Here is a 20,101-nt window from a genome sequence, read left to right as displayed (position 1 = left end):
ATTTTAATGGGTGCAGAGAGAACAAAACCAACAAGTAATAAATAAGGCAAGTGAAACTATAAAGAGTTATACTACTCCCATCTTGTTCTATTACAGACTAAAAGGTTTTGTTTAAAATTTATACGAAATGTTACTAAGCGCCTCAGGTGTATGGAGAAGTTGTTATTATGAAGTCTGGCACTGGTCTCCTGATTAGAATTGATTTTCTCTCCCCTCCCTTATTGCTCAAGAGGGCTGTAGATTTATGACCTTTGCTTACATGTGTGTGTGCATCTAAAACATATTAAATAAATTCCTAGTTTAGCTTGCTGCCACCTATATTTCTCCTTTAAATGTCTTGAATTCCATGCAGTTCTTGATTAAGACACATTAAAATGTCACAATTAGACACAGAAATATGTCTCGCTTAATTTTAATAAGAAGTGAGACATACGTAGCAGAAAAAAAGATTAAATCAAGTTTTAGGGTATCTCAGCTAAATAGTTAAAAAAGGCAGCACCCTTCCTTACCCTTTGCTTGAATATGGTATCACAAAGATATCATCGGTCGTAAAGACTAGAAGCTGCATGCTTTTTGTCTGAACTACCAATACTACATGAATCAACAAATGAAACTTTTAATAAGCTTATAGGTATTTTTTTCTTATTTTATCTAAAAACAAGTAAAAAAGATTAATAAAGCGTGATTATGAGAAACAGCTGACAATAAATTACTTCTTGATAAGTGAAACATCAATTTGTTACTTCTCTTTACTCTCCAATTAATACACTCTAAGTAGTTCACCACTGCTTGGTAAGATTAGATTTTTTTTTTCTGTAAATTACTTCTTTTTCCTTTTTGCTTTCTGATTTTGAAGATGGTTTTGTTTGCAACTTAGAATTTTGGTGGTTTTGCCCCACTAATAACACAGTTTTTGACCATCACGAATTTTCTTCCAGTAACAGAAACAGCACAGGCTATTCTAGTATTTTTCTCATGATCACCTTACTATAGCAAAACTGTCATGCTTGTGACCGTAAGACTCAATCATTGTAATTTCCTTTCTGTGGAGTTCACAATAGGGCAGCAGTTGCAGTTTGCTCAGAATGCATCATCATATTTGTTCACTGGTTTGAGCAATTCTGAGCAATTTATTCCCATCCTTCATTCTCTGCACTGTCCTGACACCCTGCAAAGTACTAGCTCTTAATTTTGAGGCCTCATTAGCTTCACCTGACGAGTGTTGATGCTCAGATAGCACAGATATCAGAGACACCTAAAAGCAAGATAGTTATCTTTTTCTGCAGCTTTCAACGAAGGGCAGTTTTCATTAGTACTGCTACTGTGAGATGAATACAATTCAATTCCAAAATAACTATTTTGTAACTTTCCTGAAGACATGCGAAAGTGTAATTCTTAGGTTCACCTTCTAAATTGCTTTAAGTTCCAACCAGACAAAAGTCTGCTCTACCTCATTCATATTAATCACAGTGCTGAATCTGCTCTGCTGCCTCATTTAAAGAAAACTGATTGTCTTTCAAAATTTATGAGATCAAGGTAAGATGGGAGAAGACTCTGTCCATTTGGGAAATAAAGGACAGTTGAGAAAAACAGAATGTAAAAAGAGAAATTGAAGATTCCGTTAGTGGGCTTAAACACAAAAAATTAACATGACTTCAGTGTGTCTGAGGACTGAGAGAAATGGAAAGAGACGATCAAAGACTGCATGATCATTCTCCATTTTTGCTCTTCAGAATCCACTACATACATATCACATATTAATTAATCTATAGAAATTAAATCCTTAACATAAATTTTATTCACAGTTGCTGTTTCAAAGGGGAGAGATTAAAACTTAGATAGTGCCAACAAACCATGAGAAGGGGTCTTTAAATATGAAGTAAAAATATAATAATTTCTTGCTACAGGAAAAACCATGAGGCTTAATGTGCACAGTTAGAGCAAATACAAGAAACCTAGTGCAAATACTAAATGATGGAGCTGAGCCGTTACACTATACAGCAGTTTATGAACCTGTATTGTCTGCATAATAACTAAGCTATCAGCAGCTGTTTCTAGGACAAGGATGAAGTGGCATGTTATGTGGCAAGAGCAAGATGAAATTATTATTTTATTACAGATGCAAAGAACTAACTTCAAAAGAAAATTTCCCTCAAGGATTTAAAAGTTGACTACATTTCTGTGATGAATATATATTAAACAATTGGTCCTTATCTTGTATTACCCTCTACACCTCTTGAGAAACAGCACAAAACGGAAATTTATTAGTATTAACTAAATATAGTAATACGCATAGCATAGAGCCTTCTAAATCATATATAAGCAACTTGTCATGAAGCTCTTCTGTAAAGTTATAAATCAGTCACCCAAGGGTTCAATATATTGGATTCAGGTAGTGCTTCTGTGTTGATATACCCTCATGTTACTTCCCTTGCTCTTTTCTGGGAACTAGCAGAATTGACTGTTCACCCTGTAGCTGGTTCCTCTGAAGAACCCAAAGATTACTGAGAGCTGCCCTCAACCAAGATGACTTACATGACCCAGCAGATCATTTCTGGATGCAGGCAGGCTAGCCAATATGCTACTGAACTTAATGAGTATGCATGCTCATTCTCTACATCTTCACTTTTTAAATGTATCTACCTATTAACTTTGTATAGTTATCCTGAAGTAATATCTCTGTCCAACACTTATTCTTTTACTGGGTTATAATTAGTGGGTACCTGGCAAGACAGTATTTGAAGAAGGTAATTATAGCAAACAAATGTGAATCAGTTTGAATTTCTCCTGGAAGAGTCAATAATCTAATTGTCTCCCTCTGGAGATTTAAGTTCACTGTATTAAAGTTAGAATTGTTTAAACCTATGAGTTACTGCTCTGATCAATTTTACTGAAATCACCTCAGTAAGTTCTGTAAAGTGCTCTAAAAATACCTCTGAAGGAGAAAGAAAGGAGAGTAGTGTGACTGCTTTGCTTAAACGCTTTCTTCTACCAGCGTAAAGATAACAATTCTTTGAGTGCAATCATCGGGAGCACATAATTCAGAACTAATTCTCTGTATGATAGTATTATAACTGGTTTTCTTCTGAACCTTCTCCTCTTTATGTGTATGCAGGTTTCTATTGATTTAGGGTTGCCTCGTGTCAATTTGTAATTTAGAAATACTTGTTTAGAATAGGAATCCATCTGTCCTCAGCAGGCCACAGACTATTCAGTTCTTGCATTAAAAGTAGTTCTCGCTACAGGTACACAAAATTTTCTGCAAGGCAAAGCTACCTTCACTGAAAGTTAAAAAAAATATTTCAGGTATATATAACATACTGGGTTCCTGTAGTTCAGTAAACACAGAGCCACTGCAGAGTGAAGTATTAAAGAATTCAGTTTTAATGTCTTTAAACCACAATTAGAAAAACTGTATGAAAAAGAGAATGGAGAAGATGTTTATACAATTAGGAACAATTGCCAAGCAGCCCATCTAAGTTATGATCGTCTTGGTCTAACATAGTTGTATTTTTTCATTCAAGTGAAATAATGGCCTCTTTTTGTCAAAGCTATACAATTTTCATTGTGTATGACTACCAGTATTGAGATACGGTTAGATGATACCTATATTTTACTACACTTTTTTGCTTATCTTACAATAATCTTAGATGTATTTGTTTACTTTCAGCCCAGGTTGCTAACTCTTCTGCTTTTTACAGGGTCAGTATTTGTAGATGTTCTTTGAAGAAAAAACTCAGAAAGCTGTTGTTCCCTTTAAAGACACATAATTTCTGTAAATGTGGACCAAAAAGACTTTTCTGCTTTCAAAAGCGAAGAGTGAAAACTCTTTTCTGCAACTTTTCTACTATTTTTTCTGCTAATAAATAAAATATTAATTATTGCTGGAACACTACCACAGAAGTGGTAACTGTTGAGAATTTGAAATTTGGCAATTCAATGACTCCCTGATGTACTTTGCGTATGATAGACAATACTGCAATTTTTCAAAATAATGCAGGTCTTAATTGTACTTTGCAGTCGTACAATTATGAACATTATTCCTTACGTCTTTGTGCTCCAATCAGAGAATGGTTTCTAAAAAATTCCTACGAATTATCCTTTTCTTCTCTTTTTGATTCACAAGAAAAGGAGGTGTAAGGCAGAATTTCTGGCACATTTTTCTATTGCCCTGGCCTTTCCGCAGATCAGAACCTACACTCAAGGTAAAATTTTGTAACAGGGACCAAAGTACTTTACATTTGACTTCAAGCCAGACTGTGGTGCCCGTGTTACAACTGAATGAATTACTGATTCTCAGAAAAAAGGATTTAAAAACTTAGAATGAAAAATAATTCTTCAGTGTAAACAGACATTGAAAACAGCACTAGGTTTAGATAGAAAGGAAATGTTGGTTATAATGACCCAGTTTAAGCTCTGAGTGAAAATGCAGTAAAAGTAACGATAATTTTCATGCATTGTACAATTATAAGCATCTTCCTATTGTTTATAACAAGTGCAATAAAAATATTTAGAGACACTTTTGTATTGCTTCAGTATGAGGAGAATCTGGACTTCACAATGAACAGAAATCTGTGCCTACGTAATCTCAAGTCTTACTAAAAGAAGCGTCAAAACATTTCAACCAAGAAATAACATGAAAATGCACATCAATTAAGATTGAATTAATTGTTTAACATCATGATTTTAAAATGCATGCAAAATCATGTACTCTCATTTCCTTTCTCATCAATTTAAAATTAAATTGTTCTCTGTAAAATACAGCAAGGCATCTATTCTTCTCCAGCCCTTGAGACAGGAAGTCCTGTCTTCATATTGTGAACCACTTGGAGCACACATATGAAAAAAGTCATCAATCTCAGTGTGTTTTGCTGACAGCAGAAGTTTTCAGTGTGCTGTTAGAAAACTCACCAGTAGGGAAGATACACAGCACAAGAAGAAACTGAGAGCAAGCGAGCTTGATGACATGCAAGTGTAGCATTGCAACAACAAGGATGAATTTGTACCGGTTTCAGTTTGAACAGTGACATCCTCCAGAGATCTAGTTAAACCTTTTGTTGCTGTGCTTGACTGTGCAAAGATTTCAATATTTCTGCTTCACCAGGAAACTGATACTGCATGGTTTCTATAAAAATATTTGTTATATTTGAGAACACTTCCTTTGCTTTGCAATACTCAAAACCACCACTCTGCTGAGCCATGACAATACTGGATGTGTTTTCACTCTGAGACAACGGAAGCAGAAAGTGTTTTCAAGATCTTTCCAATACAGCTGCAGCTTACTTATTACCTATCATCATGATTTTTAGCGCAACTTCTCCTCAAATACTATACTGACCAAAACATCATTAATCCTACAAGGAAAAAATCCATTTGTGAACATTAAGTGCATTTCATTTCATAATTAAACTGTAAGAGTCCACAACTTCACAGTGACAGACTGAGGATTCTTCAGAAGAACGGAATTTATCTTACAAGTTTTATAAGTAACTGGAAATGTGCAATATGAATTAATAATCTAGACGGTTTTCAAACAGTTTCAGATTGGCATCAGTATGTAGGACCATGAAAAGCTGAAATTTATCTAAAACAGGAAAATAATTATTGGAGGTATGAACCCTAAGTATTAAATGTCTTTTGATTTGGTACCGTGGCTTGGTTTCTTCACTCTTCTAGCTTGGAAAAAATAAACTAAGCAGACATGATAAAAAAAATGCAAGTCAATAAAAGTGGTACAAATTTTCTAAACTAAAAAAGGTAATCTTTTTACTCACCACTCCTCAAATACCTTGAACTATGTAATCTGAACTTTAAGAGAAAAGGATAACCAAACTAGAACATCAGACCATCTGCAGCATCGTAAGTTTTTTCACTGATACCTGTGTAATTCGAAAGACCCATAAGAAAATTCATGATGCAATTAGCGTCACATAAAGGGTTTTTAATTTGTGTGCTAATAATGTTAAACAAGTCTCAGAACCAGACACTTTATTCCTCCTTTGTTATTTTAAGAGAATTTCAAGGACTCCTTAGCAACACTTTGTAGTTCAGTGTCAGCAACTGTTAAATCTTACAAGACAAGCACTTTTGAGAAATCTCCAAAGGATATGAAAAAGTATAGATTTTATGTATTTTCATATTGAAATGTTCATATAATATCATCTGATTAATTATAATAAGGGATAATTATTTCCTTTATCTGATAAAGTACTAACACACACAAAAAAATCTCTTAAGAAACCAATAAACCTTCAAGTGGTGGGACCAGTGAGACCTGGTTTTCTATGAATTTTAAATTCCTTGTATCTCTGTCCCAACTCAAATGCATGTCCCATCAGCTTTCCATAACCTCATCTCTCCCTGAATTTTCTCCTTGCCTTACTGTTTCATAAATTTTTCCACTGTACCCTCAGGACAAAACCCCTACATTTTAGAAATGATATCTGTAAGACTTATGCTGATTGTCAGTGCCATCATCTGATTATTACCAACACCTCTGACAACTGTGTTGTCTTTTTTGACAGTTTTATTCCAAATTACTAGCAGGCTGCTCTCTGAAGTTCTGCAAGCTCAGTGCAGAACTGTGAAGCCTCTGGACTATTAAACATCATTCAAAGGCAGTTTCAAAGGTAACGATGTCTTTACACACCTAAAAGGGCACAGAAGTAGCACCTAATAAGTGATGAAACAAGAAGGTTTATATTAGCATGCTCTTCTGGCCAGCAGACTTGGGAATTTAGAGACAGATTGTCAGTTAAACTGAGGCAACTATTTGGCTCGCTCCTGGAGGAAACCAGCTGATACAAGAAAGGAGCACTGTGCAGTCACCTCCATAGAGCCCAATTTTCCAGCCAGATCCTGTTCAAATGCAGGGTGTTTTCCCACAGACCTCTGCTAAATTATGAGATCTCTTGTAGTTTTAAACTCTATTTACTGAAATAAAAAAGGTTTTATTACCCTCATCTCTATAAAAAAAATTCTCCCCTAAATCCAGCCTTTATAGTCCCAATATTTTATGTCACTTACTAACATTATGCTTCATACTTCATGAAGCCTGCAAGATAATTGCTTTATAAAGTTTAAAAATCACAGAGATGAAGACAATTATGTATAATTAAGTTTGGCTTTGAAAGACTGTTTTCTACATCTACAGTTCTTTAAGCATGTAACTAGCACACATACCTCCTCTCCAAGGTTGATATTTTGAGCGGAGGACTTATTTTGTTGTGCAAGAAATTTTTATAGTATATTTACAGAGATTTGAGCAAAAAATATTGCACAGTAATTCATTGATTTTCTTTGTCTGGGGCTTGTAAACAGGATTAGAAATTCTCTGCCAAAACAGGAGCTCGCTATTGTTAAGATATTGCAATTCATACACCACTATTTTAAAGCAGGCTAAACAGTTTCTTCAGCACACTAACTTTAAATGTCTCACCCACACAGCAGATAGATCTCAGAAGAAATTCAAGAAAATGTCTCACATATCAAACATACTATGGAGATTAAATTACCTGGTACAGGAAGAAGTAAGGAGATTGTTACTTTCTCAATGCAGCGCATAGAAGCACAAAACAGGTGAGAGCAGAGCAGCTGCGCTGCTTCCACTGTCCCTTCTCCAACCCTGATTCATTTCCATTTTTCATACTCTGTTTACTTATCGTGCATACATTAGCACTAATGACTGTTCAAAAGTGTTAGATGCCATACCATGAGCTTCATTTTCTTTAATCTTTTAATTATATTAAGTCTTTCTTCTGTGCAATAATAGTCATATCTGTTCAAATAATTACATCCTTCAAGCATTTCCTCTCCTTAAAACTGTTTGTAATGTCACAACTCTGTCTTCTTATAAGAGCAGCCTAATCTCAAAATTCTTTTACCTTTTGAATTTGCAATTCTTTTACCTTAGAATTTGCAAAATTCTTTACCTAAAAGTAGAACCTGAGTCTGTAATGCTGCGTGTGTTGGTGTGTTAGGACACTAGGAGGAAAGCAAACAGTAAACAACGCCAACACTTGCCCTATGATTAGTATGTTGATATAATTTACTACATGAAGTAGTAACATTTTATAACTGAGTATCTTTATACCATTCTAAATGACATAAATAACTGAAGTACAAATATATATAAAAATAAAAACATATTTCCCCTACTTTAAGACTGAAAGATAATAATATCTATGTAAAACAGTTCTACAGCTAACACTACAATCACTTTCCAGACATAATAATAGCTTTCTTATAAAAAGAGAAACTTTATCTGGCTGTACAGACCTGAACCACACACCATGGTTCAGTGCTAAGACAAGTACCATGTTTGTGGAGTTCCGTAGCACACCCGTGCTACAGGGTTATCACCAGGGTATCAGTTTTCAGTGGTTTCCAGATGGTAATACTGAATTACGAATTAAAATCAGAATAAAAGGAGTGGAGAATCTCTGACTCTTGCAATCTTTATAAACTATTAATGAGATTCAGTGTGACAAGTATTTTAAAAAATTTTTACTGTTTTCCTTGATTTTCTCATTATGCACTTTGAAAACTAACATGAAATATGATATGTTGTATATAAAATTAATGTAAACAACAAAATGTATAAATAATAAATAATATCAAGTATATTGCAAAGAATACTTGGTGATCATCACTCATCACTCATCTTTAGAAATTGGTTTACAGATGTAGGAATATTTTACCTTCAAAATTCCAGTCTAAAACATCTGAAGTTATTCAACAAAAGTATTTTGTTCTATTAATTTTTACCTTGGATTTAAGCTAATTTTTAAATTGATTTTTGAGCTCCAAATATAGAATTGCCAATTACCTTGTCACAGAAATTTTACACAGAGACTACACTTACTGATATGACTGGTGTTATCTCTACTATCCCCAGTGACCACTCACTAGAGGGAAACCTACTGAGCCTGTTTTCTGTGATAATATCAGACAGCCTTTCTGATCAGTTTTATAGAAAAAGACTGATGACTTCTAATTCTTGGCATAGCCTTTTCAATCTTGAGATCAAGCTAGAAAAGATTTCCTACTCTATTTGTTTTTTTTGAGAAGGCATCACTTGAGATAACTAGATAGTTCCATCATGCTTTAATCTGCACACTGCTAAAACCAAAGATATGAGGGCCACCTAATGCTGCCTGATGCAGAGAAATGTCTCTAGGAAGTTAAAGTAACTGCCTGACCACTTGAGACAGGTCGCTTTGCCAGCAGCTTGATATGGCAGGATTCAGTCTGAGATTAAAACACTGTAGATGTCTACATGCAGATCTGTACAGCCGGAGTCTGAGCACCCTTCACAGTCAATGGGCACCAGGGCTTGTCCTGCCCTTCTGCTCCCTGAGTGCCCCCGTCTCTGCTCGTGGTTGAGCTCAGGCACCCTCTTGGCTCCAGTGCCTGATGCACTGAACTCCACCAACTACAGCAGGAGCTTAGACACAGCACGCATCTATAGTTACCTTGTACAGTCTCCTAAGATCTGTTTGACTTAGTTTTAGGTTAAAAAGCACTCCACTAATGTTTCAGATTTAGACTAATGAACACGAATTATCCTGGAAAGAATTAAAGACAAAACAGACCCTCAAATAACTTTCCCTTGCAACAAATTTCTATTGTAACCGACTCAGGTGGTATTGTCTCAACACTCCCAGCTGGCACATATCAATAATAGCTCTTAATTATCACTCACTATTCCAAGTAAATTGGAATTTGCATTATCTGTCTTCGCACTAATTCCTGCTTATTCTGCGACTGAATACCTCCTATGACAGAGAAACTGAAGAAACAATTGCAAAGTTAATGGCCCTATAAATGAAAATTAATCAGATCATCCTAAGGTTTTAAATGCCTGAACATAACAGAACTCACAGTTAAAACAGGAATGGAGACATTACATCCTTTCTGTGACAATGGCAACTTAATCAGGAAGCATTATTTATCATTAATTCATTTTGTACTTGTTAAAAATGTCAAATGTAATTATGCACCTTCCCATAAAATATTACATTCTCATAGCCTTTTCTTTGCTATGGAGAAAATGACGGAATACATTCACAGAATCTGTCATCACCCCACTCAGTACAGGTCACAGTGTTACTTAAAAGTATGACAAGAAACAGTTTTCTCTGATGCGACAAAGTTGATAAGAACATACTATAACTGAAATGTTCCCAAACTGTTTCTGTCAGACAATGAATGGGATTAAATGCCTAGTTAATCTCAACTTTTCCCTAACAGGAAAAATGGATAGTAGACGTTTAAGTGATTTTTCTTATGTGTGCAAATTTCTACAGTTATTGGTCTAATTTTTAGTTTGAGAGTAAAATAATGAGTTTTGTGTTTGATGGAATAAGTTACCTGTGAAACCCCAAAGTTTTCTAAGAGTCCTCAGTACAAATTCAGGCCACAGAGCAAAAAGGTTTTCCACTGTTATCAGAACAAGTATATCAGAACAAGTATAAACTTGAGGGGAATACCAAGCCCTCAAAATTCCAAAAGAAAATGCTTGGCAGAGCACTGCTACTGCTTCAACCTCCACCTTTACATACAGCATATACTTTATATTACAGAACAGAAAACTGAATTCAGGAAAATCAAGATTGCTACTTGAACTGATAACTTCCTGTATTTATTTACATCAGCCCCTTTATAATCACAATAAATTATGATATGTCTCTCATCCAGAAAAAGACACAAATTCATAAAGCTGTTTTGTGAAGCTGTGTTCACGAGTAATCAATTCATCCTCATGTGTTTACTCCAAATAATCCCAGTTGTGATGCCTGAAACCAATTCCATACATACATTTCATAAAAGGAAATGTGAACCAAATTGTTCTATTTACTATCAACTGTTATTCCAGTAATCATAAAAATTATTAACATAGAAAGACAAATGCTTAAAATTATCCAGTTTTGTTAGTCTCCTAAAACATGCCCTATTCAAGAATTTATATTTTTTTAGCAAGTGAATGTAGTCCATGTCACTATATATGTACTTTGTACACATATACTATACAAGTATATTATAAATTATACTTATCACACATGTAACTTACCTATCTTGCATTTTATACTATCATCCATTAATATATGCAAGAAGAGAAAAGGAAAGAAAGAAACAAGAGAATAAGAAAAAAAAAAATCTCAGAGATTTCATATGAATGTAAAGAACCCATCCCTCAGGTTAAGCAGAGAGTTGCACTTCAAGCTAGATGCCTGGAAGTAGAACGTTTTTATGGATTTATTTTTAATTCTCAGTCTTCAGAATGCTCTGAAGCGGAACAGTGAACAAGAGCCTTTCCCCTGCCATAAAAGCAGCATCATATATGCATTAAAAAGTATGGCCACAAGGTGGCTCTCGATACTCAGCATTGAAACCTAGAAAGCCGACAACGAAATAAAAAAAAAGAATGTGGATTAGCTTTGTTTTCTAAAATTAAGTCATGTTTCACCTCACTTATTTTAGAAACATTCACTTCCACACTAGACAAATTCTTTAAAGATAGTTTAAGTTTACTTTGTTCCTCAATATCATGAGCCCTTATATGAAGAATTTCTATGAGATTTCCAGACTCAATCTGTAACTGCATCATTTTCCTGTAGTCACATATTCTCCCCAAAATCTGAGCCCTTTTGATAGCTGGAATTCATATATACATAACTGAAGTAATTTATTTGCTGTTTTTTGATTTAGTTTTCAACTATTTACCTACTGTACCATTCAAGTATTACCAACTATACTATTCAAGTATTTACAGCACTAGCTCTGTTTCATGATGAAAACTGTACGAAACTGCTACACAGAACATGAATTTGCATGTGGATAGCATCTTACACGTCTTGCTTTTTTCCAATATGCTCTAGCTATATTCCTTATGTTCTAAATTACCATTTTATTTTTCCTTTTACAAGTTTATTAGTAGTTGTGGGTTTTGCTGGCAAGCTTCCATCTGTTTCTGTAGTTATTTTAGTTTCAAAAATATCTCTGTTTTCATTTAATGTTTAATTTTCCCACAAGTGTGGAAATCTGAAATTTCAAGAAACTGGACCAAGTAGGAAAAAATAATAAATAGGGCTATGATTGTCAAACCAGTAAAGAATTATTACTTGATTCTGAACGTACAAATTGTAGACCTGTTCAGTACTCTGAGAGGACAGAAGTCTCTTACAACCATCATCTTGGATATTTTCCTTAGACCAGAGATCTTGGTGGTGAATTCAAGGAATATTCTCCCCCACAGGAAGAAAATCTAAAAGAATACCTTAAAATAACTATCACAGCTGTTTGGAAATTATAGACCCATGGAAAGAAACCAGGTATGTTTTCAGTGCTATGCTGCAATACAAACACATTTTTCACTACTTTATTGAATCAAGAGCCCAGAAAATAATTTCTGAGTGTAAGGGATCATGAATAGAATTATAAGGAATACTGGTGAATCTCAGAGAGTTTTTAACCCATGAATCACTGGGACAAGTTCACATTTGCTTACTGCTTTCAGTTCCAGAAGCTTGCAGAAAATCCACGTCTGCAAAAAGTTAAACACTCTGTTGTGTCCTCTCTATGAAAAACTATTTTGTGCTGTATTAAGTTGTGTCCTGAGGGCTTACTCCAAGGCCAACAGTATTTTTCCCATTAGCTTCAATATGTTTCGCAATGAGATGCTTCAATTGCAAACCAACCAGGACTATGTTCAATTATTCAGCCAGACTACAGTTTAAATGAAAACATGGCAATGCGATGCGAAAGGTTTCAAACCCTTCAGATTTCTGATTGCTGGCCTCGATAAACACACATAATACAATACTTAGAAAAAGTGATCTCTAGAATCAAAGACTTTGCACTGGAATTCTACATTTGATTACAAAATTCATGTATATCAAAGCCAGAGGTAATCTCACAGACAGGAAATGTGCAGTATTTTTCATCTTTGATACAATTGCCTTTGATTCCTGAGCTAACTGCTTTTGTTACTATTACAAAGAGTCTAGAAAGGCTTTTGCAAAGCTTTTGATACTCTAAATTCTAGAACCTAAGGGTTTGCCATGCACTATTAGGTCTTTTAGCTTTTTGTTAACAGTTCTCAATTTCAGAACTTCCAAATTTATAAGGCAATGTTAAGCTAATTTCCTGCAGTTTTACCTATCTTAAAAAAAAAAAAAAAAAAAAAAAGAAGATACAGAAGAAATTACAAAATTATAGGTCATAACTTTAAACACAGAAATAAGACATTTTTGCACATGGCAAATTCAAATTTCATCTCCTAGTGTTAAAACTCACATAATCAAAACGAATCATACAGCATCACCTATAGAAAATGACAAATGACTCCTCCCCACAGGAGTTGGTAGAAACCAACATGGCTTCTTCAAAAATGCCACTCAAAGTCATTATTCAAAAGAGAAGCTCTTGCAAGTCCATATTTAGAAAAAATCCTTTCACTCGTTAGAAACCCTGAATTTTTCAAAGTTGATGCGTAAGATTTCTGAAGGGGAGGCAGAATTTGCCAGTGAAAACTGAGCAGCAGCCAGTAAATATTACCTCTCAAAGAACCAAGATGCTGCAAACTCTTTTGGTCACAGGTGGTTTGTGTTGTGCAGGGCAGACTGTCTCAGGTCTTGCTCAGTTCAGGCAATCAGCAGCTGCACACGTAACATTTTTCCCCAAGTATCAACTATTATGTTACACAGTTATACAACATCTCTCTTTATTTTTGTTATCTGAAGATATTTTTCGATTGTTAGGAAAAATTAACTTAATATAAATGTTTTTACTTATCTTTACCTACACAAACTTCATTTCAGTCTTCATCCTCTTGTATCTATTGAGAAACATGGTGAATTCACTGATTTTTTTTTAATCTTTACTAAGCTTCATCAAAACCTTCCAGTATTTAGGGAAGTTGCTGCCCTACGTTCACATCTATCTCAGCAATTCACATTTTCTCAATTTCTGCCTTGTCACTGAAGAGATTCCCCCAGAAGTTCATAAACTATTGAAATCATGGAGGTAGTTTTCTTACAGAGGTGATAAACCATCACAATACAGCAAAACTTATGTACGGATAAATATTGTCAACAAAGCTTCAAATATGTTTCATTAGACACTTTAAAATGGCTAAGGAGATATTTGTGAAGATCTCCTAACAATAATTGATTATCAAAAGAGCAAAATATTCTTCTGCAGCGACAGGATGATTCTGAAAAGTTGTACTTGTCTAATTAGAACTGTTTTAAATATGAACTATACCAAGAAATATAAATTCTAAGCCAAAAAACTTTCAAATCTGAAAGTCTTGTGTAAATTTTTTTGGAGAAGTTTTCAGGCCATATGCACATCATCTGCAAATATGTCAAAACAGGATCTGTCCTGCTTGTCTATTGTTGTTTTTCTGATTTTCCTTTCAGGTTAGGAATGATTTTACCCAACTAAAGTCTGAAGCTGAATAAAACCACTGCCTGGAATGCATTCCAATTCATCCCACACATTTGGTGTCCAAATGTCCTAGCAATATCACCCTAGTTCTTAATACTCTTTTAATATCCCATTCTAGAGAATGCATTAGAAGTGTTGACAGTATTAATCTCAAATGGCTTTTCCATTTGGAGTATGGTAAATACTACGACACGGCACTTCTGGGGTTTTAGAATTTCTTAAAATATTTAGTGCATATATTATATATTAACTGTTGCTTGGAGAAAGAATGGATTCTGCTGATTCCACAGCAGCTGGCAACATAATAGTCATTATCATAAACCAAAGCTTACTTCTTAGTCAAGTTGGTTGACCCAGTAAGTAAAGTTAGTATTTGATAGGAAGGAAATATCCTAGGAAAAAACTTACTCCAGTGTAAGTTCTTACTTCAGACCTTGTTCTACCAAAAGCATAACAATTTTCTTGTCATTTCATGTAAATAAAATGTAAAGTTCTAGAAGATTACACATTTTCCATGTTTTCAGCTTTATTGCCTAAAATGACTTATCTACTTGTACTGTTATTGTCCAAAGGTGAAGGTTTGTTTGGTGGGATGGTGAATATTTAGTTTTTCAAAGAATTCATACGTAAGCATTGAAATTCACAAGTCTAATATTGCTGTCTTCCTATTTGCACTCGTGCAGCAGTTCTAACAAGCCATAGACTTCCAAATCTGCCTCCCATTTTTAAGCAATTTTATTTTCTTTCCATAATACAGAGTAAATTCTACTTTTGTTACCTACCAGTTTCCATCATAGTTCATGCACAGCTTGTGTATACTCTAGCTTTCTCAAAAACATGATGCTGTTACTCTAGTTCCCACTCCCGTAACACAACTTTCAGTTCTGGTTCCATCTTATGGTCAAATAAGCCAAAAATTACTAACATAGTACATGTACAAAGATGTATCCAAATACACATTTATATGATGCTCATTCAAAATCTCAGTAGCAGGATAAATGGAATACTGTTTTTTAGATTATTCTGGTTTTGGAAATCTTCTGTAATCAATCTCCAGTGTTTTTGCTGTTAACAATCTGCTAGCAACAAAAAGAGGTTTCTGAAATAATTAGGTTGTTCATAAGAGATCAGTCAACTTTAGGTAAAATTATAATTTTACTGTGATAAAGGTGATATGCAATGGTATCTGCAAATCCTAAAGCATAGATAGCTGTTTGTGATTTTATACAATACAATGCTTTTTTCCAGGAAAATTATTTCCAATAAGCAGGGATTCTTCTGATTCTTTGTTGACTTTTGAAATTCCTATTCAAAGGAGCTTCAGATGAATTCAGAACCACCAGAAGATAAAACTAAATGTTATAGATATCAAAGCTTCCGTATCTTCTGGCCTCCTACTATGGAGAAACACTGATAATATAAAACATAGAGAGGATATGCTAAAACCCAGAGACTAACTATACATGTAATACAACTTAAACCAGAAAAAGAAATATATGAAAATAAATATTGGCAGTTCTCTGGGAAACTTTCCTAAAGTATGCTTAATTACTTTTTACCGTATTTTGTTTTCTCCAGAGCACCTCCTGCTCTCAGTATTTGGTATTAACAGACTGTGGATCAAATTCAATTCAGTCACTCTTAATGGCTGCTTCTAATTGCTCTTTTATTTAAAACTGTGCACTCATTTTCCTCATTATTTCAGAATTCATTTTAACTAGATGTCATAAGCTCCAGTGCAAAATGCTTCCATCCAGTTCTGATCTACTCTACATATTGTGCAAATAAACTAAAGGAGTAGTTTAAAAGCCCAACCATATTTGCCTAAATTATGTTATTTAGGGGATTTGGAAGTGGAAAGTGGATAACAACTGAAACAGCAAGCATCCATAGTTAAATAATTTCATCAAATCATAAAAAAACCTAAACTGTACTTTGAAAGCTATCTTATTTTGAAAAGAAATGAAATTAAGAATATGAACTGAAGTGAAACTTGATATTTTTCTCCATCTGTTAAGAAAATGTTTTCTAAATGAAAAACTGAATCAATCATCTAAATCTACCTCAGGAAAAAATATCTAATGTTTGCCAGAGTCTGGGTTCAACAGGAGGAAATCTATCAATAGGTAAGTGAACATTTTATGCAACAGGTGAATTTATTTAGTTGTACTTATTCTAAGCATGTTTTTAAGGAGACAGTGTGAGATAGTTACTCATATTGGAGTGATGTTTTCTATAAATTAGGTGTTTATGAACAGGCATTTTTCAATTACGACAGCTTTCAATTATGAGAGCTTCAATTTAAAAAATCACAGTCTAAAAATACCCTATACATTTATTGTTTTACTTTATAAATAGATAAAATAATTCGCATGAATCCTCAGGGAGCAAAAGAAACATTGTCAGTGATATTCTGAAGGAAAAACATCAAGCAACCCTAGAAGAAAGCACATAGATTTATTCTAAAGGATAACTGCAGGTTTTGTTCCGAATTTTATTTTGGGAAAGGCAACTACAAAGGGTGTTCTGTGATGGCCTGCATCTTTAAAGCAATGACCAACGGTAAAAAAACCCCACCATTATCTCCTTCATTTACAACCTCTAAGAACAGTACTTTGAGACTTTTGCAATGATCCTTTATAAGTCAACTGTGATGCCAGAGAAAAAAACTAAAAGCCAATACAATTACTGGACCTCAGAAAATTTACTGTTTAGTTCCCGTAAAAGAAATCAAATATAGTTTATAACATAATGTCAATCACTGGACAGTATCAAGTCTGCTTGAGAGCGATGTAATTACCATGAAATACAATGCACAACTGATCAACAAGCAGCATTCACTGTCAGCACACAATGCAGAAAAATCAGAAATTGTTATTAAATTTTCAATCATTCCTCTTCACTACTAATAACTACTGTAGCTACAATATTTCCTGACAAATGAATTCCTAAGTAGAATATTTTAAATACTATTTTCTAGTCAGCATATGGTTTCCATACTAAGCTACTTAAATTGCATGTAACCAGAACCATTTGTCAGTATGGTTTGGTGTATCCTGTAAAGAAAAGGTGCCTGAAAAATATGATTATTGTCTGCAGTCTCACTATGAACATATTGCACAAGATTACACATTGCAGCCAAGATACTGGCGTATCTTGGAAAAGAAATGCAAGACCTGGGGGTCATTAGTAAATTAAGCATTTCTTTTTTAATTTCTTGCCTGGAACAATCCCTGGGAATTGAAAGCAGTTGAAAACCGCTGAGCAAACCAAGCTCTTTGAAGGGGGGTTGAAGAGGGGTGAGGGCAGAAAGCACTTTAGTATTATCTTATAATTTCTTCTTGCTAGAGTGGTCACAGTGACCAGATACTGCCAGCCTTTGAACCTGTCAAATGACAGAAGAAAACCTAAAGAAAATGGAGCTTTATCCTCTCAAGAAATCGTACATATTTTTAATATATAACTGAACTTGATTACACAGGGTGAAAGCAAGCCCTGGAAAAAATCAAAAGTGGGTAGAAGGCGGTGTTGCTGAACTGGAAACAATGTAGTCCTGTTATCAAACCTGTGAATATGAAAACAATCATACCGGGTTTTACTTGGTTTTGTTTTCCCTCCCAAATGGCTTTGAAGTTTTCTTATGAAATATGTTCTTTTATTATTAGCATGGATATTTGATATCCCTATATACTTTATGTAACACTGAGATTTCAAGTTGGAATCATCTTACCCAGGGAAGCTATCAATTAGTAACTACTGTGAAAAGACCCAATAATATTTTTCTTTTTGACTTGAATTACATTTTAAAACATTCTAGCAGCTAACTGAAAGATATTTTTACAGTCAAAGGAAAAAAGAATGTTGTGTGGCTTTTCTCTCAGTTGCTGCCCAGAATGAGGTTAAAACTTCAGGAAAGACAAGATCCCAAATTCTCATGTAAGAAATAGCTAAGAATGCACAGGAAAACGGTTAAATATATTATACTTTGAATACATTCACTTATTTATATTGAAATAAGTTAGTTTTTCAGTAATATCAACACATGCCAATTTTAAAGGAAAAAAATACACATACACTGGTACTGACTGTGCAAACATCTGTAACTGCAGAATCAACCAAATAACTTGTTTGAGCTACTCATCACAGTATGTAATGTCAGAGCCTGCCATCAAGAAAACTCTTAGCCCAATATTGTTCCCACATCCCAGAGAGAAAGACGTTTCAATGTATTTTAATCGAAGACACTAAAAAAATAAATTTAAATCAAATTAACAATCAAAAGCATTCTTTTAAACAATACAACTTTGAATTTCAGTTTCTATATTTACAAGCACAACTAAAGAAGGTATTTTAAAAAAATGTGTTTACCTTAAGATCTGAATTTACTGAACACAAATCCTGCACTACCTTGCAGGAGGCTGCGATAGACTTCATTTACGGAGAGAAGCTTAATCATATTACAAATATGACAACAGTTTCAAACGATCTTACTAAGCGCATTTAGTATTAATAGGAAATTCTGTCAACAATGAAAGGGGATGCTATAGGCAACACATTATCCTGAAGTTTATCAGAGCATTTCCATGGAGGATTAGTACGAAATGGCATTAAATCTTACATTTACAGTGTTGAAATCCATTACCGATTTTAACCTGAATAACTCTGAAATTGCTGAGAAGTTGTGTACAAAAGCATAAAACGTCTCTTTGTAGTTCCTTGAACAAAAACATCAGCACCCTGTCAGCTGCATTTGCAAACTCAGAGATCATTCTAGAAAAAGGTTTGCTAACCCACTTTGCTTCTAGGAGTCCCATTACTAACACAGCACAGCTTCTGCAAGTAGAACAGATATTCATGAGGCAGCTTTCCAGCGATAAACAGGATAAAACTAAGCATTGTTGCATATCAAGTTGAAGCTCATGATAGATAAAACAGAATATATGATCAAGCCCATAGGTTAGGGGAAAAAAAGTCCATTTTATTTTACACAGGATAGCAGAAGACTGTTACTTGTTCCCTCTGTGCTGTAACTATCAGAGCTTGAGAGACAAGCCGACAAATCTGAAATCCTTGGATCAGAGACTGATTTTCAGAAAGATAGTCAATAACATGATTCAAACTATACCATGTATTTTATACTTTCTAATTCATAATAAAAACACCAGAAAATTCCAGTAGACTGCATACAATGTACAAGAGTACACAAAACTATAAATAGAAAATAGAACTACAAATCCAAAGCTGTGCAAATACTATTTCTGCAGTGACACAAAAAAGTAACTATCATAATAACAGAAATTTACATAAAACTTCTAATGTTTTTCCTTCTTAAAGGTCAGGAAAAGCAAAACAAAAAAGAAAGTGGTTACTTTTTCTGTCAACCTTTTACTTCAGTTTATAATAGTTAACACTTAACTCGAATATATAGGAATACTGATAAAAAAACCTGAACGTAACACTTTTATATGCTGTTCACAATATAGTTCTCTGTAAATCCATCTCCCCAAAACCTAGATGTCCATCTGAATCCCTCTTAATATGAAATTCCACAGCTCAGGATTCATTAAAACTGTAGGATCATTCTATACATAACACATTTTTCTTCAACCCATCAATTGTTAGGACCACACCATCTCATGAATTTTGTCTC

General features: G+C 34.3%; 1 protein-coding gene across 2 annotated transcripts in view; it reads right to left on the bottom strand.

Moving 5' to 3' along the window:
- The window catches only part of ASCC3 (activating signal cointegrator 1 complex subunit 3), a 257,319-nt gene that overhangs the window by 105,087 nt on the left and 132,131 nt on the right, over positions 1-20,101 (bottom strand). The window contains exon 15 of one of the 2 annotated variants that reach the window (XM_014964734.1): positions 19,429-19,778. The exons of the other annotated variant lie outside the window; for it this stretch is intronic. Coding sequence (XP_014820220.1) covers positions 19,764-19,778 — 15 coding nt within the window. The 3' untranslated portion in view covers positions 19,429-19,763. Of the gene's footprint in view, positions 1-19,428; positions 19,779-20,101 lie in introns of those variants that run through there. 2 annotated transcript variants of the gene reach the window in all.

Source organism: Calidris pugnax, unplaced genomic scaffold, assembly GCF_001431845.1.
Source record: "Calidris pugnax isolate Ruff unplaced genomic scaffold, ASM143184v1 scaffold219, whole genome shotgun sequence".
Lineage (NCBI taxonomy): Eukaryota > Metazoa > Chordata > Aves > Charadriiformes > Scolopacidae > Calidris > Calidris pugnax.
The sequence above is the reverse complement of the archived record's forward strand: the minus strand, read 5'-3'. Positions and strand labels throughout refer to the sequence as shown.